The 23,415-nt window shown below is 27.6% G+C and overlaps 13 protein-coding genes across 13 annotated transcripts; 7 read left to right on the forward strand and 6 right to left on the reverse strand.

The window, feature by feature from the left end:
• Positions 1 to 762: 762 nt before the first annotated feature.
• On the forward strand, positions 763 to 2,266 carry T551_00534 (uncharacterized protein; the record flags this gene model as incomplete). Its single annotated transcript, XM_018372800.1, has 7 exons — positions 763 to 835; positions 901 to 1,002; positions 1,046 to 1,137; positions 1,177 to 1,213; positions 1,258 to 1,656; positions 1,699 to 1,936; positions 1,981 to 2,266. The coding sequence occupies 7 exons, from the start codon at positions 763 to 765 to the stop codon at positions 2,264 to 2,266; spliced, it is 1,227 nt and encodes a 408-aa protein (XP_018231136.1).
• Positions 2,267 to 2,358: 92 nt separating this feature from the next.
• T551_00535 (DNA primase subunit PRI2) lies at positions 2,359 to 4,189 on the reverse strand (the record flags this gene model as incomplete). The annotated part of the gene is made up of 10 exons (XM_018372801.1): positions 2,359 to 2,683; positions 2,727 to 2,875; positions 2,923 to 3,027; positions 3,073 to 3,216; positions 3,261 to 3,394; positions 3,477 to 3,525; positions 3,570 to 3,642; positions 3,685 to 3,732; positions 3,779 to 3,974; positions 4,024 to 4,189. The coding sequence occupies 10 exons, from the start codon at positions 4,187 to 4,189 to the stop codon at positions 2,359 to 2,361; spliced, it is 1,389 nt and encodes a 462-aa protein (XP_018231137.1).
• A 456-nt stretch (positions 4,190 to 4,645) lies between these two features.
• Positions 4,646 to 6,147, forward strand: T551_00536 (bifunctional AAA family ATPase chaperone/translocase BCS1; the record flags this gene model as incomplete). Its single annotated transcript, XM_018372802.1, has 5 exons — positions 4,646 to 4,762; positions 4,809 to 5,102; positions 5,148 to 5,460; positions 5,503 to 5,737; positions 5,781 to 6,147. 5 exons carry the CDS (start codon positions 4,646 to 4,648, stop codon positions 6,145 to 6,147), a joined length of 1,326 nt encoding a protein of 441 aa, XP_018231138.1.
• Positions 6,148 to 6,222: 75 nt separating this feature from the next.
• On the reverse strand, positions 6,223 to 7,027 carry T551_00537 (Arf family GTPase SAR1; the record flags this gene model as incomplete). The annotated part of the gene is made up of 4 exons (XM_018372803.1): positions 6,223 to 6,283; positions 6,338 to 6,683; positions 6,726 to 6,765; positions 6,830 to 7,027. The coding sequence occupies 4 exons, from the start codon at positions 7,025 to 7,027 to the stop codon at positions 6,223 to 6,225; spliced, it is 645 nt and encodes a 214-aa protein (XP_018231139.1).
• Positions 7,028 to 8,028: 1,001 nt separating this feature from the next.
• Positions 8,029 to 8,845, reverse strand: T551_00538 (uncharacterized protein). Its single transcript, XM_018372804.1, has one exon. It carries the CDS (start codon positions 8,777 to 8,779, stop codon positions 8,084 to 8,086), a length of 696 nt encoding a protein of 231 aa, XP_018231140.1. The 5' UTR covers positions 8,780 to 8,845; the 3' UTR covers positions 8,029 to 8,083.
• Positions 8,846 to 9,018: 173 nt separating this feature from the next.
• On the forward strand, positions 9,019 to 10,530 carry T551_00539 (uncharacterized protein; the record flags this gene model as incomplete). The annotated part of the gene is made up of 2 exons (XM_018372805.1): positions 9,019 to 10,105; positions 10,151 to 10,530. The coding sequence occupies 2 exons, from the start codon at positions 9,019 to 9,021 to the stop codon at positions 10,528 to 10,530; spliced, it is 1,467 nt and encodes a 488-aa protein (XP_018231141.1).
• A 67-nt stretch (positions 10,531 to 10,597) lies between these two features.
• T551_00540 (uncharacterized protein) lies at positions 10,598 to 11,434 on the reverse strand (the record flags this gene model as incomplete). The annotated part of the gene is made up of 3 exons (XM_018372806.1): positions 10,598 to 10,946; positions 10,993 to 11,167; positions 11,218 to 11,434. The coding sequence occupies 3 exons, from the start codon at positions 11,432 to 11,434 to the stop codon at positions 10,598 to 10,600; spliced, it is 741 nt and encodes a 246-aa protein (XP_018231142.1).
• Positions 11,435 to 11,754: 320 nt separating this feature from the next.
• On the forward strand, positions 11,755 to 12,643 carry T551_00541 (proteasome core particle subunit alpha 2; the record flags this gene model as incomplete). The annotated part of the gene is made up of 4 exons (XM_018372807.1): positions 11,755 to 11,771; positions 11,818 to 11,915; positions 11,966 to 12,224; positions 12,268 to 12,643. The coding sequence occupies 4 exons, from the start codon at positions 11,755 to 11,757 to the stop codon at positions 12,641 to 12,643; spliced, it is 750 nt and encodes a 249-aa protein (XP_018231143.1).
• Positions 12,644 to 12,915: 272 nt separating this feature from the next.
• On the forward strand, positions 12,916 to 13,339 carry T551_00542 (uncharacterized protein; the record flags this gene model as incomplete). Its single annotated transcript, XM_018372808.1, has 3 exons — positions 12,916 to 13,120; positions 13,163 to 13,267; positions 13,311 to 13,339. 3 exons carry the CDS (start codon positions 12,916 to 12,918, stop codon positions 13,337 to 13,339), a joined length of 339 nt encoding a protein of 112 aa, XP_018231144.1.
• A 151-nt stretch (positions 13,340 to 13,490) lies between these two features.
• T551_00543 (replication factor C subunit 1) lies at positions 13,491 to 16,988 on the reverse strand (the record flags this gene model as incomplete). Its single annotated transcript, XM_018372809.1, has 15 exons — positions 13,491 to 13,728; positions 13,770 to 14,183; positions 14,230 to 14,526; positions 14,567 to 14,838; positions 14,883 to 15,002; positions 15,048 to 15,104; positions 15,149 to 15,335; positions 15,376 to 15,744; positions 15,788 to 15,867; positions 15,909 to 15,996; positions 16,042 to 16,634; positions 16,679 to 16,697; positions 16,744 to 16,768; positions 16,821 to 16,869; positions 16,914 to 16,988. 15 exons carry the CDS (start codon positions 16,986 to 16,988, stop codon positions 13,491 to 13,493), a joined length of 2,883 nt encoding a protein of 960 aa, XP_018231145.1.
• A 168-nt stretch (positions 16,989 to 17,156) lies between these two features.
• Positions 17,157 to 18,365, forward strand: T551_00544 (uncharacterized protein; the record flags this gene model as incomplete). Its single annotated transcript, XM_018372810.1, has 5 exons — positions 17,157 to 17,409; positions 17,459 to 17,490; positions 17,533 to 17,940; positions 18,037 to 18,116; positions 18,158 to 18,365. 5 exons carry the CDS (start codon positions 17,157 to 17,159, stop codon positions 18,363 to 18,365), a joined length of 981 nt encoding a protein of 326 aa, XP_018231146.1.
• A 250-nt stretch (positions 18,366 to 18,615) lies between these two features.
• T551_00545 (uncharacterized protein) lies at positions 18,616 to 21,883 on the forward strand (the record flags this gene model as incomplete). Its single annotated transcript, XM_018372811.1, has 5 exons — positions 18,616 to 19,155; positions 19,200 to 19,780; positions 19,829 to 20,287; positions 20,332 to 20,426; positions 20,469 to 21,883. 5 exons carry the CDS (start codon positions 18,616 to 18,618, stop codon positions 21,881 to 21,883), a joined length of 3,090 nt encoding a protein of 1,029 aa, XP_018231147.1.
• Positions 21,884 to 21,993: 110 nt separating this feature from the next.
• On the reverse strand, positions 21,994 to 23,389 carry T551_00546 (GPI-anchor transamidase; the record flags this gene model as incomplete). Its single annotated transcript, XM_018372812.1, has 6 exons — positions 21,994 to 22,461; positions 22,508 to 22,625; positions 22,670 to 22,844; positions 22,899 to 23,127; positions 23,174 to 23,224; positions 23,276 to 23,389. The coding sequence occupies 6 exons, from the start codon at positions 23,387 to 23,389 to the stop codon at positions 21,994 to 21,996; spliced, it is 1,155 nt and encodes a 384-aa protein (XP_018231148.1).
• Between the last annotated feature and the right edge of the window lie 26 nt (positions 23,390 to 23,415).

Here is a 23,415-nt window from a genome sequence, read left to right on the forward strand (position 1 = left end):
ATTAAACTATTTAATACTTTTAAGAAATGAATACTTAATAATAAAAAACATGTATTAATCTTAATGAAAATAAAAAAATAAACAGTTAAACAACCAGTTAATACTGAATGCTACAAAGGCATCTTTGATATAATTGTTATAAATTTGGTTTTTATTATATTTAAATTTTGATATAATAATTTCTTTCAAAAAATGATTTTTCTTTTTTTTTTGTATTTCTTAAAAACTACTATAAAATTGTTTTTCAAATATCCCTTCTCCAAAATTATTGAAAAAAATTGTATTTTTTCTATTTATATATATTTAAAATATAACGTTTTAGTTTAGATTCAATAATATTTATATATTTTATGATCACTAATACATAATAAAAATTGGAAAACATCAACTCTTGGAATAAAAATAAATATGTTTCAAAAAATAGTCTAATCTTTTGTATTTCATTTAGCTTAGAACTTTTAAATAGATATTAATCATTTATCCAATTTTTATTCTTTTATAAAAAATTAATCAAAATTTAAAAAAAAGTAAAAGAAGAAAATTAAACATAAAAAGAAAATTATAATTGTTTTTAGATTAAAAACAGTTGAGAATCCTTATTAAATTAAAATTAGTTAAAATATAGATTTTTTTGTGATATTTGATATTGACTTAACGACGTATTTTTGATTTGAATAAAAATCATTTAAAAACCATAAAAATCATAAGAATACTCTTTAGAAAGGAATTAAGTTTTTAAATGAGTTTTTATAAAAAAAATTAATGATTTCTACGTTATTATGTTCTTTTAGACGGCCTTTATATATAAGTTCATTGCAAATAATTCAAGCAAAGGGTACTTTAAAAATAATTTTTTAAATATTAAAATAAATTTTCTGATATTTGGTTTTTTATTTTAAGGATCTAAACAATTTTCTACTTTTTTTTGTGAAAAAAATGTTAAATTAGCAAAGAAATCATTAAATATGTTTAGAAATATTTTTGTAAAAAATATTAATTCAGGTTTATTTTGATGCTTTAATGATATAGTTTTGATACAGAGAAGATAGGAATTTTTCAGCTAGATGTTTTTTTTTTATGATTAGAAACAGGAAAATTCAGATATGTTCTAATACTTTAAATTATGGAGTTTTATCTGTATGTTAAATAATACGTAAAATATTTTAACGTATTTAGGATATTTTTACTAAGAAGTATTTTGAAGTTAGGAAAGGTATATATTTTTTAGAAATATAAAATTATGGTTAAAATTTAAAGATATATTTCAATTTCAAAAAAAACAGTCTATATTTACACACGAAACAGTTAAAAATAAGGTTTTCTCTGAAGAAGTTACGAAGGACGTATTGAATAATTTAAAAGATGCACTATCCCCAGCAGTTATATCTTTGCTTAAGCATTACAATATTACCGATTTTTCAGAGATTAAAAAAACAGGTCCTCGTGGGAGATTATTAAAAGGTGATATTCTTGCATATGTTGGTGTAATAGGGGAAGATTCACCTTTAAAATTGTTGAAAGTGCTTGAAGGAAAAGAAAAATTGGTTTTTAACAATGTAAAAACAAAATTTAGTCGATCTGCAAAACATTCTATTACTATGATAAATATTCCGGTTTCTCTTGAATCTCTTTTATCTATGGAAAAAAAAATTAATGGTATAACATTTAATATTGATATATCTTTTTATAAGAATTTAGAAAAATTATTCAAAATAAATTTTTCAAATTTAGTTAATAAGGCTATTTACAAGGCGTTTCAAAATGTACCATCGATTGTTCTTAAAAAGATATCACATCAGGAAATTCTGTTTTCTAGTATTTTAGGGGAAACACCAAAATATTATGATAACATAAATGTAAATTATAGGAATTTTGAATCTGATTATTTTAAAGATAAGAAAACATCTGTAATATGGGAATTGCCTAAAAATATAAGGTATTTTTAAGTATTTTAGTTAGTAGTGAAACTAATTCATTTAGAATGGGAAATACTATTTTTCCATCTTCTCTATTTTTAACTATAGAAAAAATTCATGAAATCTCTATACAAGACTCAAAAGGATTTCAAAAGAATTTGGATATAATAGACTTTTTGAATAAAGAACAGCCTCATAAATCATCTCTACCTACTAAAAAAAACATTCTTCAATATACAACATTTATAAGGATGAAATTTGATAAATCTTATACAGATATTCGTGTTGCAAAAGCTTATGTTAATGAGTTAAAAAAGTATTTAGAAGCACCAGAAGAATTATTATTGTAATTTAAATTTGTTTTACAATAGAATGTTTTTATAAAATGCAATTTATATATTACATATAATTCATAAAAATTATTTTATTAAAAGAATAATATTTAAGTATTCTTGTTATCAATCTCCATTATTTCATTTTTATTAGTGTTTTTTATCAAAGCGTAACTGTTATCAAAATATTGATTTGGATGAGAAATACTTTCTTGTAAAATACCAACAGAAGGATGTGTAAATTCAAACACCTTTGTGCATGCAATATGATAATGTCTTTCAATTACTGCATCATTTATTTCTTTTAAAATTTTTGGATCATGAATCCCCATATTTTCCAAAGAAGCATTTAGATTTTCTATAGAAAAATGTCGAAATGGACAACCATGAGAATCTCCTGTGCCTGGTTGAGGACCAGTAAGAATTTGTTGACAACTTTTTTTTAAATTAATTTTTATTATATATAGACAATATTTACCTATATGGTTTATAATTTTTGCGATTACCTTCCAAACCATAACTATGACGCACATTATATCTATATTCCTTATTAAATCTCTCATCTGACATATTCGAAAAACTTTTTCTCCAGAATACTAATGCTTCTTCAACATCTAAACCAATTCCCTTCATATTATAAGTATTAATTTATACTTATTTATTCGATAATATACTTTTAGAAATAATCCATACTGAAGTCTTCCAAAATGCCTTAAATGTTTGTCTTTTCTTAAATTTAAATGCAAGTTACGCTGACACATAGGAAAATGTTTAATTAGCTTTAAAAATATTAAAATAATATAAATAATTATATAAACACATACTGAATCTATTTGTAATGCCGAGATGTTTCCAATACCAGCTATTGTGCTAGTATATTCAGGTACTGTAAATCCTAAACTTAAATGATTTAATATAGGTAATAATCGATCATCTTCATCAAGACGAGGTAATATCCTAGCAGTTAACTAAATAATATAAAAATCAATATATATTTTAATTGATGAAAAACCTCTAAAGATTTTTCTAATCTTGAAGAAAATTCTTCTGCAATTAAACTTATTTGTTCCGATGCAGGGACATAAGCTTTTCCTTTTTCTAAAAAAACTTTACGTTTTTCTACCAAATCACAAACTTTATCAAAATCTACCTATTTTTTGTTATTATGTTTTTCTAAATTATAGTGTTCTTTCTTTAAAAAATGCTTCTTTTTCTATGTTTTTTTGACTAGCATCTGCTAACTTATCTAATTTGGATCGTTTTTCCTCTTCAGAAACCTTAAGTGTATTGATAAATAGAAAAACTGAATCTGTAAATTTACCATTTCCCAATCAAAATTCAAACTATTAATAAATGAAAGCCTCTCCTTACTATCATCTTGTAAAAATCGAAGTCTTTTAAATCATTATTATAATTTTTTTCAATAAAAAACAAACTTAAACAATGCAGTTTCCGCACGTACAAAGCGTTTTCGTAGTTCTTCTCTGGAAATATTAATTTAAAACCTCCATTGAAGATATTGGTCCTTACGACCGACAAAATGCAAGTTTTAAAATATAATGACTATAATGATCTTTTTTTCGTTCCTCATCAATTAGTGAGCCCTTTAAAGACCTAGATATATTGCTACTAAGGGGAAGATGCTTTTCTATTAACGGTTTAAGCATTATATCTATTTCTTTCAGTGTTCTATTTCGAAAAAGCCCTGATTCAATTTCACTAAGAACTATTCCATTTTTTATGAAAAATATTGCTATAAAAAACACAATTCTTACCACAAAGACGGCTAATAGCCCAATTTTCAAATTCCTCTATAGTTATTTCTTCATTAGGTGCTTCAAGATAAAAATTAAGGCGATTTGGATATTCATTATACCGTAAAACTTGTACTCCAAAATTGCGGTTGTTTTGTGTCGTTCTTTTTTTATTTGATCTAAACATAAATAGACAATATCAAAGTTTAATATGTATTTTTATTAAATAGATCTTTATATCAGTTTATATACTCATTTGCTATGTAAAATTAATTTTTGGTTGTTAAGAATCGCTGATATTAATTATCTTTATCGCAGATGTTTAAATAATCAATTTAATATAAATCAGAAAAAAAATATTTTAGTATTTTTACTTGTAAAAGTACTTTTTATACAGTATATATTGGATTTTTATCTATAGCTTTTTTATTTTCTTAAAATAGGCTTTTATACGGTTTTTTTTTCATTAGAAATTGTAAAATTAGTTTTTAACTGTTGATGAGATCAAGGTTTTGATTGATTATCTATGTTTGATGTTTGATATTTATTTTAGAACTGGTTTATATTGTATTTGAGGCAATAGACAGGAATACGGCTTTAAATTGTAAAAATACGGTTAAAAATCAATATATTATAATTGCATATGGAGTTGGCAGAAAGTCAAGGGAATAGTACTTTAACAGTAGAAGAAAGTGCTGTTTTAAATGATAAAAAAAATGTTATTTCTCATATTTTTCATGGAAATGAGTTTTTTACAGCAGTAAATTATTTCAATCAGCAAGTTATCTAAGTCTAAGTTATTGAAGGGTTTAGGATTAATGGGATTGGGTACTGGATTGGCATTTTTTCGTTATGGGGCTATTCGATCAGCTGATCTAATAAAACGTTATATGACAGTTTCTCTTGAAATTCCATCTAAAGATAAAAGCTATTTATGGATTCTTCATTGGATTTCTTCACAGAAGTTTTCAAGAAATCTTCATCAATTAGCAGTAGAAACTAAATATAAACAACATGAGAACGGGAGTTTAAGTACTTCTTTTAGTCTTGTTCCTGGTCCTGGAAAGCATTATTTTAGATACAATAATATATGGATTCAGGTATACATGATATTCAATTGTTTGAATATATTGATTTTTATATAGTTTGACCGTCAAAAAGATGGGAAAATGATTGATTTGTCAACAGGATCTCCTTGGGAAACTATTACTTTAACAACATTATCTAGAGATCGTAAAATATTCAATGAATTACTTTATGAAGCACAGAATTTTGCTATGAAAATGCGAGAAGGAAAGACAGTGATTTATATGAGCTGGGGTCCTGAATGGCGACCTTTTGGGCAGCCAAGACGCCGAAGAATGTTAGAAAGTGTTATTCTTGACAAAGGTGTTAAAGAACAAATAATTGATGATATTAAAGATTTTTTAAATAACGAAAACTGGTATTCACAAAGAGGTACTCTTTTAATTTTAATTTTCCTTTGTATAAATTTTTAAGGTATACCTTATAGAAGAGGTTATTTGTTTCATGGACCTCCGGGCAATGGTAAAACATCATTTATACAATCTATTGCAGGAGAACTTGAATACAATATATGTTTATTAAATCTTTCTGAAAAAGGTTTAACAGATGATCGTCTCAATTATTTATTAAGTAATGTTCCTGTAAGAAGTATAATATTATTAGAAGATATAGACGCCGCTTTTTCAGGACGTGAAAAAACTGAACATGGGTATTTGAGATTTTTACTTTTTTATTTGAATTAAATGTTTTAGATTTGGGAATAATGTAACTTTCTCTGGTCTTTTAAATGCATTAGACGGTGTCGCATCGACTGAAGATAGGATTATTTTTATGACGACAAATCATCTTGATAAACTAGATCCGGCACTTATTCGACCAGGGCGTGTTGATGTTTTAAAGCACTTTGGATATGCATCAGATTATCAAATTTTAACAATGTTTCTACGATTTTATGAAAACAAATATGATGAGGCAAATGTTTTTTTAGAAAAAATAAGAGCAATTGGTGCTCCGGTTACTACAGCCGCACTGCAAGGGCTATTTGTTTATAATAAAGGGCAGCCTGATTGTGCCATAAAAATGGTTCCTTTGTTAAAGGACGCCGATCAACATCTTTAATCGATTTACACTTCCGATTTACTCCACCACTTATCTGAATTACAATATATTTTCCTAAATTCGTTGTATTACCATTTAAACGTATTGGCTGAGCCATCGAAATCCTTCTCCGTAACCTTGTCGCATAACCACCGAACTATACCATTTATTCGTTAAAATAAGACTTTTATATTTTTGAGTGATAGCATACCACATAAAGACTTCAATAGGACGCACATTTTCGCATATTGTCTTTCCCTTTCCTGTTGTTTGATAAAGTCCAAGAAACCCACGCAATTCCTCTTCTGAAATTGCTCCCGGTGCATCAATTTTATTTCCGAGTACAAGAAACGGAACTTTAGAGAGCTCTTCCATTGACAGTAATGCATCAAGCTCTAATTTCGACTCGCAAAGTCGATCAACATCCGCTGAATCAACAAGAAAGACAATTCCATTTACATCCGGGAAATAATCTCGCCATAATCGGCGTGCTTGCTGATGACCACCCAAATCAAACGTTGTAAACCGACAATTCCCAATTGCTAACTCCTCACTTGCTAATTGTCCGTTAGCTATTTTATACAATCTATTTATTGTACTTGGATGCAACGTTGGTTGAAATAGCACCAATCGATCAACCTATATTATTTAGTACCTATTTTTCAAAAATAATATATTGTTAAACGCTTTTCTGCTAAAGCACTCTTATTTTTAAAGAATTTCTGAATCTTTTTCTTTTCAATTGTGCTTCAGTGTCTCTGTACGCCTGGATACTTACTTTAAGCATGTGAAGAAGTGTTGTTTTTCCTGCATTGTCGAGTCCCAGAAACAAAAGCTTTGCATGCTTGTTCATCAGCCCAAGACTCGCTAAAATGTCACAAAACCAATGGATAATGAACATTGTCTTCTGCACCAAATTCACCAAAATGTAATGTGTGCGATGCCACGGAGCAAAGCGGACGATATGGACTATCTATTTTTTGCTTCTATAAAAATATATTATCAGTATCTTTTTTATCTAAAAATAATCATAGAAACCGTTTAAATTTACAAAAAAACACAAAAAGGCTATATAATTATAAATCTAAAAATCACTTATTTCTTCTTGATTTCTCCATCATTAGGTTAGGTCTGTGACTGACTGCTGATAGATTATCGTGGGTTCTAAGTATAAAACTAGATAAAAAATATACTGTTAAACAGTATATATATATGGTGGATATATTTGCAGTAAAAATATTTAAAAATATAAGAAAATTTTGAAAAATATTTGGTTTTTTGATTACAGCAATCCAATAATATATTAAAATGTCGGAGTTTGAAATCGGAGTTTGAATTTTAAAAAAATGTATAAAAGGAGCGTTACGGACCGAAAGGTTCTACGTCTTTGTAAGTAGTTACTGTGTTTTCAACAAACAGCTTATATACTCAGGTGCAAGGGTTTTACGCTTAACAGTGAAGGTTCGCCTGAGTTAGTGTTTTTGCTAGTGTAAGATTGACTGGGGTATGTACGTGACTTACAATAAGCAGTGAAAACTACATTCCCTGACCGCTCTTGCTGATTTATTTCGGCAAGGAATCTTTGGACAGACATGTTTTGCTTATGCAGGACACTTTTTTTCACAGGTTTTCCATTGGGTTTGTGATGCCAATGGGTAATTTGTGAAAATGGGTTTCCTGTGTGTGTTTTAGCGGTTTCTGGTCGAACAGTGGATTTTAGAGTAGCAGTGGCGGTTTCAGAGGTGTTATAGTGGCATTTTCTGAGGACTAGTTTGGATACTGTATTTTAAAATGGTTGTTAAAGTATATTTCCATATTTAAGGATTAATTTTCTTTAAATATGTGCTTTAAAAAGCATGGTATTAAATTTTAAAGTTATAGCCTTGATTTTATCTTTTTTTCTAAATTTTCAAATTCCTAAATACATATCAGCTATTTTAGTAAAATACAGGCTATCTTATTTTTCTACTTTAATGCCTACTTCTTCATCTTCATCCAAGACATGTTCAACGCCCTTTACATCTGGTATATAATGCATAAGCATACTCTCTATGCCATTTTTTAGGGTGACAACTGACGAGTCACATGTTTTGCATGCACCTTTGAGCTTAAGGAAAACCTTTCCATTATGAAATCCTTTATATTCAACATCACCTCCATCTTCTTGGATAGCTGTACGAATTCGTGTCTCTATCAACTCTTTAATCATCGAAACAACTTCTGAATCTTCTTCTGAGTTTTTGTCGGGACTTTTTTCTGCTTCTGGGAGAAAAATAGGTTGTCCTGAGCTTATATGTTCCATAATAACTGAAAAAATCTCTGGTTTAAGAGGACTCCATGCATTTTTTGAATGTTTTGTAATTGTAATATAATCTGGTCCGTAGAATACATATTTAACACCATCTAGTGAAAAAAGCTTCCTGGCAAGAGGTGAAGAGACTGCTTGACGGCTATTTAAGTATTCTATGGATGCAGAGGATTCTGGAAGAATATTGACTCCTGGAATAAATTTAATCGCATTTTCATTAGGTGTTGGTTCAGATTGGATCCAAATTGATCTTTTGTTTAGTTTTAAAGGAGACAATCTTCTACAAACATATAAAAAAATATATTTTCTGTTAAAATCAATGAATAGTGATGTGTTTTTATGCATTAAATATTTTTTGGTTTTTAATATAAAATTTTGATGTTGAGGATGCTTTAACGATAATCATAATGGTTAAATAAAATATATATTTTTTTGAAAAAAAGATAATAGAAAATTATTCAGGAAAGTTTATAAAGTTTATATACATCTTTTGAACCTTTTTATTGATGGGGTATTCTATATTCCATGGATAATTTTGTTTTTGGTGGTTGAATAGTAGATTTTTTGTTTTTTTTTGAAAAAAAATGATTAAGGAGTCTCAAAAGTATTTTTTTTGGTGCTTTAGACGCAGATTTTTAGTTTCCAGAGTACATGGATTTAGGCCTATTGTTTTTTCTTTGTTTTTATTGCAAAAGCTAAGAGAATATTCTACAAAAAATATATGTTCGGGATGTGGATCATTATTTGAATCAACACTTCCAAAGTATTATTTACAGGACAGTTTTTGTGAGGAGAAGTCTTTATTAGGCTTTAGAAGTCGTCAGAGACAGGAAGAAGATAGAGTATTTGATGATGCTATGGTAAATCTTAATGAAACGCTGCGTTCTCAACTTTTAGAGACAATTCCAAAAAAACAGTCATCAATGTTTTTTCAAAAAAAAAAAACTCAAAGAGTTCTATGCAGGAGATGCCACGGTTTAATTCATCATTCTACATTGTCTACTGAGTTCCTTACACATTCAGAAACATTATCATCTGCAAGTTGGGTATCTGCACTTTTAAAGGAAAAAAATGCTCTCTTAATTCATGTTATTGATTCTATTGATTTTCCGCATTCATATGTTCCGGAATTGCATAAATTATTTGAAAAAGTAGCTCGTATTTTTTATGTAATTAACAAAATTGACATAATATCTGAAAAAAAGTCTATGTTGGGGAAAATACATGATTATTTTCTTTTAGAAATGTCAAAATTGACACTCGATGTAAAAGAAAAAATACTACCTTTTATTATTTTGACAAGTGCTGTAAAAGGATGGGGTATAGAACAACTAATAACATCTATCAATAAATATAAGGCTAAAAAAAGTAATATATATATTATTGGTATGACTAATGTTGGTAAATCGTCTATTATTTCTAAATTTGCATCTCGAGTTGGTTATGAAGAAACACCTACCGTTAGTTTTTTACCAAATACAACAATTAATCCAATAAATATAGATATAAATAGATTAGGGAATTTGTTCAAAAATAATGGGGTAATTATAGATACACCTGGAATTTCTTCTCCAGGTAGACAATTATATAAATATGTTGACTACGATAATTTAAAAGTTTATGTACCAAAAAAAAGATTTCCTAGAATAAAGCCATTTGCAATGAAAGCTGGTAATATTTAGAATCATTAAATGTTAATAATATAAATTTTTTTAGGGCAAACTCTTATAATAGAACGTATTGTTAGAATTGATTGTTTAGATACGGTAAACACTAATAATCGATTAATAATTACTCCATATATATTTCTCCCAATACATCTTACAAGTACAAAAAAGGCTGAACAAATTTTTAAAATGTGCTCCAATAATAGTATTGACAGTTGTAATAAAATTTTATTAGAAAATGAAGTAGAAAAAATTGTATATCCTAACCAGACTAAAAATATTGGGCATAAGGAAAGTAAAGATATTGTAATTGCAGGCTTTGGATGGATTAATGTAAGAACAACTCATGGATGTAAAGATATTAAAATATTTTCACCAAAAATTGAAGGCATACTTTTGCGTGATTCTTTAATGCAATATATAACATAAAATATAATGTAAAATATACCATAAAATATACCATAAAATATATCATAAAATATAGAAAAGTTCCAAATCACCAAAACATACCTCCTTCGACTCCTATTTCCAATTCTTTTCCAAAAAGATATTCCCAGCTTTTGGGGCTTTGTAAGTTTTCGGAAAGATTATCAAGTTTACAGGCTTTAGCTGCTAATTTGGCCATTTGTTTAGCATCTTCTGTATTATCGCCTTCCATAACATACATTACTAGTGCTGTCATTGGAATATTTTGGCATAAAGCATATTCTAGCAATGGAACAAGAGCCCCAGATGACGGCAATTTTGGAAATGTTTTTTCTGATGCAGATATTAATTTAAGAGTTGAAAAATACTCTGATAACTCAGAAACTGTCTGAAATGTTGATAAAACAAACTCCTTAGGTCTAAAAAATTATGTTAACTGCTTAAAAAGGTATTTTTGAAAATTACCCTTTTATTTCTGCATCATTCCTCCTAGTTGCATCTGTTGATCCTAATACAAGAATTTCACTAAACCTTCCTTTTTTAATAAAAGGTATTAAAACTGTTTTAACAAAATCTTTTTTCTTTCCTGGTAGAACAGGGGATCTTTGCTGAATAATTGTGATTTCATTGTTACCAAAAACTTTATTATTAGTAATTAGATAATCCTGTATTTATAATCTATATATTTACCATCTAAAGCTGTTGCAATTCCTCCACAGAAAGATACACCTGCATCCTCCCGAGCACCTGCAAAAGGATAAAGGAGAGAATGATCAAGCATAATTTTTCTTGAAAGCCGTGCAGAGTGTATAAGAAGATCAACTGCAAGTTGAGGTACATTACCAATAGATACCACAGGAATAATCAATTTTGTTTGTAAAAAAGACGAATATTCGCCTTCTTCCATGGTTTTCCATATAAAATATAGCCAAGTTATATAAAAGACTTTTTTACTTGAATAATGAACTTATTTATAATGTTTTATCTAAAAATTAAGCGTTTTTATTGGAAAAAAAAAACATAGACAAACATCATAAAAATATATGTCAGTTTTAAAGAAAATTTGCTTATTTTTCTATTTTGTTTTTCCTTAAATTTTCTGTTTTAATTTTTATAATTTTTTTGATGTTAAACTTAATTACCTTAACGTCATCAAAATATTAATTTTTAAATAATTCAAAAAAAAAAATAATTATATTGTTTTAAAGAAAGATTTGGCTTTTATTTATGACAGATAGATACAGGTTTTTTTTTTTTTAGTATTTAACATTATTAAATAAAGTTTTTTAGTTTTTCATTAACAACTTTTTCACCAAGTGGAAAACTTGTGCAAATTGAATATGCTTTAGCAGCAGTGAACCAGGGAGTAACATCTATTGGTATTAAAGGTGATATATGTTTTTTTCTTTTTTTTTGGTCAAAATTGATCAATAAATAGCCAGAAATGGGGCTGTTTTAGTAACTGAAAAAAAAAGCAATTCTCCACTTGTTGAACAAGATACAATTGATAAAATATCCTGTATCACGCCGAATATTGGCATGGTATATTCTGGTATTGGGCCAGATTTTCGGATTTTAGTAGATAAAGCACGGAAAGTTGCACATACCAATTATAAATTGATTTATAATGAATATCCGCCAACACGTATACTTGTGCAGGAAGTAGCTAAAATAATGCAAGAAGCAACTCAATCAGGGTAGAATGATGTTTTTTTTTGTGATAAAGCATAATATATTTAGGGGTATACGTCCCTTTGGTGTATCTATACTAGTAGCGGGATGGGATGAACATAATGGGCCGTCTTTATATCAAATTGATCCATCTGGGACATATTTTTCGTGGAAAGCAACAGCAATTGGAAAATTTGCAACATCAGCAAAAACATTTCTTGAAAAAAGGTACAATGATCAGCTTGAGCTCGAAGACGCAATTCACATTGCTCTTCTTACTTTAAAAGAAGGATTTGAGGGTGAATTATCAGAGAATACTATAGAAATAGGTATTGTTGGATTATCTATGACTGATGATTTTGAAGCAGAAGATGCAGATAAGCCTTATTTTCAATTTAGAAAGCTTAAAAAAAGTGAAGTTCTTGATTATTTGGAGCAAATTTGATGAATTTTTGTTCTTTTATGGAGTTGTTTTTATTAATAATTTAACATTGGTTTGTGAAGTTGATAAAACTGTAATTATACTAGTTTTAAAACATATATTTAAAAATTGAATATTTAATAAAATAGAGTTTTTATATAAAATAAGTAAATTTAAATATATTTGTATTATATATGTACTTAATATATATGTGTGTCTATTTACGAATTAATTTACATTTAAATATTTATAAATTTTATTTATATGGATAAAGCCTTTCAAAAAAGTCAAAAAACATGTTTGAACCTTTTTTAAAATTAGAAGATGTTGTTTTAAAAACGATTGAATCATTAAAAAATTTTTTTATTACAAGGATTAGTTACATTAATAATACTCTTTGTTTTTTAAAAAAAGTAAATCAAATAACTATCAAATCATATAATTCATTAGAAAATTCTGTAGAAAACTTTTCTAGTAATAAAGAGAATATCTCTGATATTTGTACAATAAATATTTTTGTTTATAATGCATTAATTTAATTAGATAAAAATATAGATGATTTTTTAAAAAAAGTTAAAATTATAAAAGATCAGGTAAATACATTGGAATATATATCAAAAGAATTAAATAAATATTCAAAAGAATTAGGTAAATTATTTTTATTTTCATTAATATTTTTTATCTAATTTAGAATTTAAATGTGAACAATTACTTAAATAAAAATTATTTGTTTCTTACTATATAATTTTATTAAAAATGCATTTATGATATAAGGCCAAGTTTCTGGTAATATATTATGTATTTTTTAAAAAAAATATTATATGTATTTACAAAAAAATATAATACTGTTTTTATAAATTGTATTTAATTTCTATTTAGTGGAATTTTTTTTCCCTTTTTTAGCCGTATTTTGTATTTTTTTATTACGTTTTGCATTTTCAATAATAAATTTATCTTTTCCAGGATCATCATTTTCTGAATCAAGTTCTTCAGGTTCTTCTGGATTAGTTTCCAAAATATCTTCTAAATCAGGTATATTATGTTTAATATTAGATTTATTTGTAGCAATAGTGCTACAAAATGCAATAGGATGATTTGCTTTATTGTATCTTATTTTGTAAGTAAATTCAAAAAAATAAAAAACTCTTACTGTTTTGTAAAAGACGCTTTTGTTTGAGATGGAATTTTTAAAAGGTTCCCGTTGTTCGGACCTATTCCTAGTTCTAATATATATTCAGAATGTTCTTTAGAAAGAAAATATTCGTCCATAAGTCTAATGATATTCGGAATGGCATCCTGGCCTTTATTTTGAAGTCTTCGTAAAAGAAGGTCAAACAATAATGGTACATAAAACTGCCGAATTTCATTGCAATTTCCTGTTGTTTTTAAAGACATATGGGTTTGAATGCTTTGTAGATATTTTATTAACTTATTGGCTTTAGATATATTGCCTAAAACTGATGTAAATGAATATTGACTTGTGCCAAACCCAGAAACATAGAATGCAGGAATAACACACGAAAACACAGCATGCATAGGCATTAAACTCCAGTGTTGTTGTGGTCTATATTGTGATTATTACAAAATGGCATAATTTTATTAGCAATTACCCATGAATCATAAAATCAATAAGGTCGCTTCGGGAAATAGCTTCAGAAGCGTTTTCTATTAATTTCAAATGCTCGTGATTTTTCTGTTTTAAATTTACAATTGAATTTAATGTATCAGGTTGCGTTTTTAAATAATTTTCTTGAAGCATTAAATGTGAAAGCTCGTGATCGTTAAAATAAAGTTCAATTTTGTCACTTAATGTGACTTTACTGGTATGTTTAAATATACCACCGCTTAGAAATTTTCCTACTATATCCCAAGGTTTCATAATAATATGTTTCTCTGCTGCTTTTGCCCTATTTTTTATGAGTTATTAAAAATAAAAAGATTTCCTACGCATTTTTCCCATCATCAATATTCATAGAATTTTGGCTAAGTTTCCAAGATGAAAGAATATTTATAATCTGTCGAATATCTCCATGTGTACTTTCAGCTAATTGATCAATTGCTTGTGGTTCTAATTTCAGACCTTCACGATATGCAATAGACATGATTCGAGAACGAAGTGAATTAACATCGGGTCTCCGAAATTTAAGATCAAATGTTGTTCTATCTAAAGGTAGAAGCTTTCTAGAAGCCCTATCATTACAAATACATATTATAGGAATCTTTTTTCTTTTAAAAAATGTATATTCGATAAAATATTTTTTACCTGAGTCTTTTTAATAAAAGAATTAAGTTCACCAATTCCTCCTTGATCGCCTGAAGATACACCATCTACTTCATCCATAATTATGACAAACTTATTCTTTTTTTTTTCCGCAGTTTGTTCCTAAAGGATATTAGTTAAAAAGAAATATATTCTTTTATAAATTACATCAAGTAAAAAGAAACCATTAAGAGATGTATTATTATAAACTTTATTTAATGATTCCTTAAAGATTAAACAAGAATAGAATATTTTGTATTTATAATTACTTCTAATAATTTCCTGCTTCTAGTATCACTTGCATTAAATTCTAATACATCATAGCCTTCTAAACTTGCAACCAGATGTGCAGATGTAGTCTTTCCAATACCAGGTGGGCCTGATATAAGAACAGCACGATAAAAGCCTAAACCATCAGATTCCGACTTCTTAAAATTAGCAATACGATTTTTGTCCCTAGTTTGTAAGAAATTATAGTAAATTAATACATACTAACCAATCGTGAAGCCATTTTTGCAGTTTTTCTACTAAACTTTTATTACCACAAATTTCTTTAAGAGTACGAGGTGCATATTTAGTAGTCCAAAGCTGACATGATTGAGATTTTTGCATTTCACTTGTTTTGGGAGCCATTGATTTTGCCATTTCACGAGCTTCTTGGTCTTCTTCTTCCCTTTTTTTTTGTGCAGCTTGGGCAGCTTTAGTGTTTCCACCTGATGTTGGCATATTTTTAATAAGATAAAACAGCCCGTTTTCATCTATAGTTTTTAAATTATTTTTTTTAATAACTTCTATTTTTTTTGGACCAGCATCTTCCCCTAATACAACAAACGATGTTTTACTAGATGGTGCATTTGTTACTTTTCTATGAAATGTTTATTACAATAGAAAAAAGATCATAAACTAACCCTCCATATTTTTTTATAAGATTATGTCCTTCTTCACGATCAATTGATTTCATAATTCCAGTGAAAACAAATGTTAATCCCTAACTAATTATATTAATTTTTTAAAGGTTAAAATACATACAGAAAGACAATTTTCACGACCAATAGGTATTTCTTTACAAACATCTAATTTTGAAGGACCAGAAACTGTTTTGTTATAAAATTTAATCCTGAAATATTATATAAGTAGAATAAAATAAATAGAAATGACTAACTCTTTGGCATCTGATACTTTAATATCTGATAAAGATATTAGAGGACATTCATCTAAAACTTTTTGAGCTACATCCTTTGTGTTTTCAATATTTGTTTTTTTTTTATTAGTAGTGTTTGAATCTAGATGGTCTGGTTCTTCTTTTGAATTCTTTTTATATTTTATATTTTCCGTTTCTTTAGCAATAGACATTGAATCCTTGTTTTTCTTATTTGAAAGACTATTGGTTTTAACAGGTGATGATGTATCAATAGTTTCTTTTAATTTTTTAGGAGATCTATTTTTTTTTGGTTTAGAGCTAGTATCACATATATTATTTTTTATATCTTTGGAACTGTGTTTTTCAACATGATACGCCTCGTTTTCCTCATTTTTACATATATTACCTAATTTTTCAAATTCAAGTAAATCGGATTGGCTAAACGAAGAGTCATCATCCATGTAGTCTTCTTGAATTACATCTTCCTTAACAGTTGTCTTCTTTTTTTCAGATGATGATCTTGATATCTTATTTTTATCTGCAAAAAATTGATAGGCATTTGTTGGAACCAAATCAGAATCTTCAGTCGATTGAACTCTAATTAAAACGCTCAGCTTTTTAACAAATTAATAAAATTCACTCACTTCTTTTTTTTTACACTTTTTTTTTTATTTTCTCTATCAATAAAATAAACATTTGTACCTATACGTATAGATCACTTACATTGTAATTTCCTCATTATCTGATACTTTTAAAATAAAAAGAGTTAGAAAAATATATAATTATGTATAATTTCATACAAACAACGCGCTTTTTTGTTTTTTTGTCGCTATCCTGTTCATTTTTTCTCTAAAAACATTACTATTTATTTTCTATCATTTTCTTTAATTTACTCTATTTTTTGTGGTTTTTGGTGCAGATTTTTTAACTAATTCTCCTTCTAAAAGCCAATTCCTAATATCTGACATAGTATTTTCCTAAACTCTGACTATTTATCCATTATTTAGGTTTTTTTTTATTTTAGAATTTTTTGGTTGTCTTCATGAAATTCGTCGTAATAACTAATTAACAACAATCTTACGACGATAATATTTATCAAGAAATGATAAACGTTTAAATGGTTGATTGTACGAGTAATGCAATCAAATGAGCTGAATGATATACCTGTTACCAGAGAGCTTCTTGAATATTACAAATCTAGATTGTTTTTGGCAGAGCAAGCTACTTATGATGATTTATTTGGACGTCTTCAAGAAATTCAACATGGGTTATCACGGATGCACTCACTTGAGAGGTCACTTCAAGAAGCAATTGAGGAGATTGAGTCTATGAATGAGAAAAATATTGAGCTTGCTTATATTTTGAAAGAGGTTGTTGGTGAAAATATTGGTAATTTTTCGTAAATTAGGTGTTAAAAAAGGTTTAATTTGTATAATAGGGCTTCGACTGAAAGTGCAATCTATAAATCAGGTTTTTGGAATAAAAATATCTATATTGGTTCTAATTACTTAGAAAAATGGTTATGATACGTTTAATTGTCATAAAGTTATGAGTGAATATCCTAAACATAAACAATATTATGAAACGATTATTTCTTTGCTTAAAAGTAAAATTGATGCCAGAAAAAAGCCATTGAATGATGGAAAACGTATGAATGAACTCATTACTAAGTGTGAGAAGCTTGAACGTGTGGTTTCAGAAGGTGTTCATGAAGTTCTTCGTGAAAGAAAAGTAAGAGAAAATTGTGAAGTACAGCTTAAAGAAGCTATTCTTAAACTTGATTTTCAAGAAAAAGATCTGAAGCAGAAGATTGATGAAATAAATTATAATTCAAAAATCAGATTAGATCAAGACGCAAACGAAAAGTTTCTTTTACAGCAACAAAACGAAGAATTAAAACATAAATTAATAGAATGTCAGGTAATTATTTACACATTTTTCTATGCATATTTCTTTTTTTGATTAATTATAAATTATATGTATAGATGAAATAGAATTTATGGCTAATATATTTAGAACAAAATAGATAATATAAAAAAACACTCATATGATACAATTCAGGAATTTGAAAAACAAATTAAGGAGCTGAAAAGGAGGTATTTTTCTATCAAATATTTAAAATAATTAATACCTTTAGACGTTCTACGAAAATAAATTCTGAGCTTTTTACGGAAATTGCATTTTTATACACAAAAATAAAGTCCATTGAAAGAATTGCTTTAAAATTTGCACCCCTTGAAGGTCATCGTGTTAATGAATTGTTTTCTGATATCGAATTTGTCAAAAAAAGAGCGCATCATATAGAAAATGCCTTATTTGAACGAAAAAAAAAGTATAAATGTTAGTACAGCAATTATTTATAAGACTATAAATGTAGTATAATTATAGTACTTTGTTCTTATTTTAGTTTATCTTTATAAGAATAGAAAAATCATAATTTTGGTTCCTATTGAGGATTGTTTATCGATAATGCAAATAAGACAAATATTTTATAAAATAATGGTTTTTGGATGATTTATTCTTTAATTTCTGAATAAAGAGCTTTATATATATATATATATCCTTAATGTTTTTGTTTTTTTTGAGTTTAAAAATATGGACATTATACATAAATCATTAACTGGTGCATCTTTTCAATCAAAATCAAATAATATATCAGGAAGTATATCACTTTTTAGAGAAAATAAAAGGACAAGCCTATCGTCTATTGACAAAGTGTCTTTGTCTCTTGTTTCTATTCCATCTGGATCAAGTACATCATCACCAGCATCATTTGATATTCATAAACCTTCTTCAACTCTTTTATATCCAGCAGGAGCTGTTGCAGTTCTACATCGTATTAACAAGTCAGAAGCAGCTAAAAGGTTTTTTTGTATACCACCAAGTTCTACTTTAGACGGGGGAATTGCTACTGGTAGTTCCTTTTTATCCTGCAGAAATACTATTTCACGTGATAACGTTGATATGATTACATGTCATGAATCTTCAGGGAATTCACCTAGATTTTTATATGATAAATATTATGGATATTGCATGCGTGATGAATTAGAATCACAAAGTAAAGTAAGAGAAAGGGTTAAAGCACTTTCTTGTACTACTATTAGTCCAGATGGAAAATATATTGCTGTTGGTGAGGTACGAGTTGTTTTTTATATAGAAATGTAATTTAATGTTTTTAGAGTGGAAAGTCTCCCCGTATTTTGCTATATTCTACAACATCAGAGGAGTCTTGTTTACCTATTGCTATTTCGGGTCATACATTTGGTATAAAATGTCTTTCTTTTTCTTTTGATTCAAAATATCTTGCAAGTGTTGGATTTCTCCATGATGCAACTATTAATGTTTGGTTAATAAATGATAAGTCTAATTGTATAAGACGACTTTCGAATAATAAAGTAACAAGTCTTGTTAGAGATATTTCGTGGATGGGGATGATTGTTGTTACATGTGGATTACGTCATGTTAAATTATGGAAATGGGATGAAGAGGATGCTAATAAACCATCAAATATAGGAAGAACTTCTGTTTTAGAGGGGAAAAATATAATTTTGGGAACTATGTCCGATGCTGATTTTATGTCTATTAGATCATTTGGGAAAGAATCTGTAATATTATGTTCTAGTAAGGGAGAAATATGTATTGTTTTTGAGGGAGAACGTTCTATTAAGCGTGTTTTTAATACAGGGTATGAAATAAGTTGTATTGATATAAACGATATGGATAATTTGTTATGGGTTGCAGGAAAGCATTCTCAAATAGAGTATTTTATATGTCATTTTTTATTATTTCTAATTTTAATTTTAAATAGGGCATATAATATATCTGAATTGGTTGATAAAAATAATTTTAATGAAGGATTTAAAAAAGAAGTTGTTAAATCATTTAAACATATGACACCAAGTCCTGCAATATTGGCTATTGCATGTGATTATTCTGGACATTTAGTAACAGTTGATAGTATTCATTCAATTTGCATTATTGATATAAACGATGAATCTAAAAATCAAATAATAGGTGGAAATTCAGTGAAATTGATGGGTGTTAAAAATTTGCATGAAAATTCTCTTAATGCTATATTAATGACATGGTCTTTAAATGGAACAGTGTCTTTTTGGGATGAAAATGTTTCATGCATATCAACTGTAAATATTCTAATAGAACAACCTGAAAATATGTCGGATGAAACCATAAGAAATGAGTTAAAAGTTGTTGAATATAATTATAATAATCAAGAAGTAGTAATAGGCGATGCTTACGGTATGTTAAAGTAATTTTTTCCTATTTTTTGTTTCTTATTTTTAAGATAATTAGAACAATAAATCTTCAAAGTCAAAAAGAATTATGGAGACAAATGGCACATGATGGGGAAATTACATGCATTGATTCTGGTATTTTAAATGAACAAAGTATAATTTATTTTGGTTATTTAAGTTTTTAAAATATATTAGATGTGATGATTAGCTCTGGTAGAGATAGAACTATACAGGTATGGTGTCAAGATACATCTAGCCAGAACTGGATTTTAGAACAAACATTAGATGATCATAATTCATGTATAAATAAAGCATGTTTTCATAAAAAATGTCAAATGCTTATTTCTTGTTCTGCAGACCGTACTGTTATTATCAGACAACTTCATGAAGAAGCTCGAAATTGTCGGTTACGCTATTTATCAGTAAAAGTAATTTCACTACGTTCTTCAGCTTTGGACTTTGCATTTATATCTGAAGATTCGTCTAGATTTTTTGTATCGACTTTAGATAGGCAACTTATGCAATGTGATATTCAAGGGCAAATCATTGGATCTTATAAGACTTCTGAAGAATTGAGAGAAACTGTGTTTTTAGACCGTATTGTTATATCAGATCCGATTGTTTCAAATTCAGATAGTACAAAAAAAACAACTTTGGAACAAAGATTTATTGCTGGTCTGGGAAATGATAAAGCTATAAGAATATATGATCTACTTTCGTGTTCTTTTGTTGCAAAAAATTATATACATACAGATGGACTTACTGGAATAACTTGGATACGACATAACCAGTCGGATAATAAATTGAAGCTTGTTTCTACTGGGTTAGATGTTTTTGCTGTCTGGGAATTATCAGTAAATGAGGTGCAAAAATTAACGACAACACACGCGATTTGTGTAAATTTAGGAAGTCCTATTAGAAAAATTATTCCAAAAAATATTACAAGTCATCTTTCTTCTTCTAGACTAAAAGACGTGCCTATTCATTCAAAAAAAATATGGGGAACTGCTTCTGGTTTATCAATTTGTTCCATAAAAAATGATAGTGATTGTTTAAATTCAAAAAGAAAAGCTAGAATAGGTCGAAACATAGTCGATCAACTTGAAGATTCTAAACGACGTTCTTCAAGTCCTGTTCGAACATCTAATAAAAAGCCAGAAGAAGTGTGTTGTCCTAGAAGACTATCTGATCATAACACTAGTTTTGTTAATTCAACATATATTTCTAATGAAAAATATGAAATTACTAAGGATAGTTCTGGTTTTGTTAATTCAACACATATTTCTTCTGAAAAATATGAAATTAGCAAGGATAATTCTAAAGAGATCCATGATGATGAGTCTATATTACTTGATGAAATAAATTTGCTTATAGATAAATTAAAACAAATTCATTGTGATATGAAAAATATAAAAAAAAAGGATACCCAGAAAAGGTCTATGTTATTTTATACTTTAGAAAATCAGCTTATATTAATGTTAAATGATCTTCGAGAACAAGTACCATCAGTGGAAATTCAGAATTCAAGAGATCTTTTAGAAAAATATTCAGCAGAATTGATAGCTCTAGTTAGAGACAAGATATCTGATAAAATTGGTAATTCTTGTTAAAGACGTCGAAATAGTTTTATATACCAAAAACTTTAAAAATGTATAGAAACGATTAGAAATATTTACAATGAAATAAGATGTATTCTAAATGAAATATTATAATAAAAAAATTAAAATCTACAAACTAAAACACAAATGCTAATACAAACTATGTTAATGCCTATGATTTTATATTTTGTTTTTCTTTCTAATGATTTTAAATGAATTGCTTTTTCTAATTTAGAGAAATGTGTTTTTTCTTTTAAATTTAAGTTAGGATCTGATTTGGTTTTAAAATAATGATATGATTCTTCTATTTTAATGAATTCTTTCCCTAATTCTAATTTCTGATCTTCTTGATTGATTTCAGTGTTTCTTACATTGCCCAAAAAATCAGTTATTTTAACATCACTTATATTTCGACGAAAAAGATCAGTTTTAATACCTGGAGTCGATTGTATAAGATTTTTATCATATGAATTAAATAATTCTTTAAATGTATGTTTTGAAGTAATGTTTACATTTTTTTCCAGAAAATCCAAAGTATAATAGGTAAATCGATCAATAACAGATACGCCAATATCATGATCAGAATGGTGCTAAAACAAACACTCAGTAAGTATATATAAGTGTGTTTAAAGTTACTGAATATGATGACTCATTTAATTCAGATGATCCTATTGCAAGAACATTTGGAGAATAAAATTTTGAATACATAGTATTTGCTTGACATGTATCTATCATAAATAGGATTTCATGATATCTAGTTTTCAATTTAACATAGAAAGTGTACATAAAGTCTTTTACCGTTTTTTCTCCCACATTTGCTGAAATGCGTCTGCAATGTCATGTGAACATATCTCCTCTGAGTCCTGAAATTTTAAAAAATTGTCTCCACCATGTCCAGTCATATATATAAAAATATTTGATCGTTCGTCCGTTAAAAGTTGCTTTGATCTGGGTGTATTTGGAGAAACTCGACCTAAATAGTCAGAATCGTCTTTTCTTGATAATGAATAAATAAATTCAAAGATACCTGTTAATAATCTAATAAAATTTTCCACTGTTACTTCATAACCACGATAATCAACTTCAATATCTTTTCCATACAAATCTAAAACTCGATCTGCATTGTGAAAAACTGTTCCTGGAAATGCATTGCGAGAGTTGCACGCAATATCATCAGACAACATCAATATGATTTGAGAATCAGGAATTCCTAGCCGTTTAATTGTACGGTACATTCCCAATGCATTGGCCATGTGCTGTATGATTCAATTACGCAAAATCTCTATCAATTAAGAAAAATACTCGATAATTAAACCAAAAACGAGATGTTGAGACAAGAACTGCCCAATTGCTCTTCATAAAATATCAATTTTATCTATTTTAATTGTATTTTTTGAAACTTACTGTATAACTGTTTTTATATGGTAATTCTTTTGGATTTTCTTGTTTATTAGCTGCTGATATTCCTTTTAATAAAATAATAAAAGTAATAAAGGCCCATATTCTATGAAAATACATAGATTTTTTTAAAAAATCTAAAAATA

The sequence above is a fragment of the Pneumocystis jirovecii genome, assembly GCF_001477535.1.
Source record: "Pneumocystis jirovecii RU7 chromosome Unknown supercont1.2, whole genome shotgun sequence".
NCBI lineage: Eukaryota > Fungi > Ascomycota > Pneumocystomycetes > Pneumocystales > Pneumocystaceae > Pneumocystis > Pneumocystis jirovecii.

Excerpts from the sequence above, each read along its gene's own strand:
- T551_00538 (XM_018372804.1), bottom strand. The coding sequence starts at position 8,779 with ATGCATAAAAACACATCACTATTCATTGATTTTAACAGAAAATATATT.